This window comes from Eimeria mitis, genomic scaffold (assembly GCF_000499745.2).
Source record: "Eimeria mitis Houghton genomic scaffold, Emh_scaff705, whole genome shotgun sequence".
Classification (NCBI taxonomy): Eukaryota; Apicomplexa; class Conoidasida; order Eucoccidiorida; family Eimeriidae; genus Eimeria; species Eimeria mitis.
The window spans coordinates 5169-5785 of NW_013575127.1; the positions used below are offsets into that span (position 1 = coordinate 5169).

The window sequence follows — 617 nt, forward strand, 5'->3', positions numbered from 1 at the left end:
TGGCGGCTAAAAATTTAATTTTTTGTGTTTTAAAATTTGCCTAAGAAATGCAGCGCGCAGTTCGAGCACCAAATGCAGCAGCAGCAGCAGCAGCAGCAGCAGCAGCAGCAGCAGCAGCAGCAGTGTAGTGGTAGTAGCATTCTTTTTGTTAGATAGATAGAGAGATACAGCTAAGGCACACCTATTCTATTGCTGCTGTTCCTGCTGCTGCTGCTACTGCTGCTGCAGCAGCAGCAGCAGCAGCAGCAGCAGCACTGTCTGATACATTTTAGTATTCAAGAGTTTCCCTGCTGCAGCAGCAGCAGCAGCAGCAGCAGCAGCAGCAGCAGCAACAGCAGCAGCAGTTTATCTATCAGTTTCGTCTTCGGAGTCTTCGATGACCTGCACCTGAATCTCCATGCCTCTGCTGCTGCTGCTGCTGTTGCTGTTGCTGCTGCTGCTGCTGCTGTTGCTACTGCTGTTGCTTTTTGCTGCTGATGCTGCAGCGCCAGCGTCGCTCTGCCCGCTTGAGTGGCTCACTGCAGCAGCAGCAGCAGCAGCAGCAGGTGCAGCAGCAGCAGCGTCCCTGTGTCCCTGCGTTGAACTGTGCGGCCCGTCGCTGCTTCTCTTGCTGCTGC

General features: G+C 54.0%; 1 protein-coding gene across 1 annotated transcript in view; it reads right to left on the reverse strand.

The window, feature by feature from the left end:
* Positions 1-345: 345 nt before the first annotated feature.
* Positions 346-617, reverse strand: part of EMH_0020220 (uncharacterized protein) — a gene marked incomplete at both ends in the record, with an annotated part of 1012 nt that continues 740 nt past the window's right edge. Inside the window, one exon of the mRNA XM_013501535.1 lies at positions 346-514. Within this exon, the coding sequence (XP_013356989.1) occupies positions 346-514 (169 nt within the window). The remainder of the gene's footprint in view (positions 515-617) is intronic.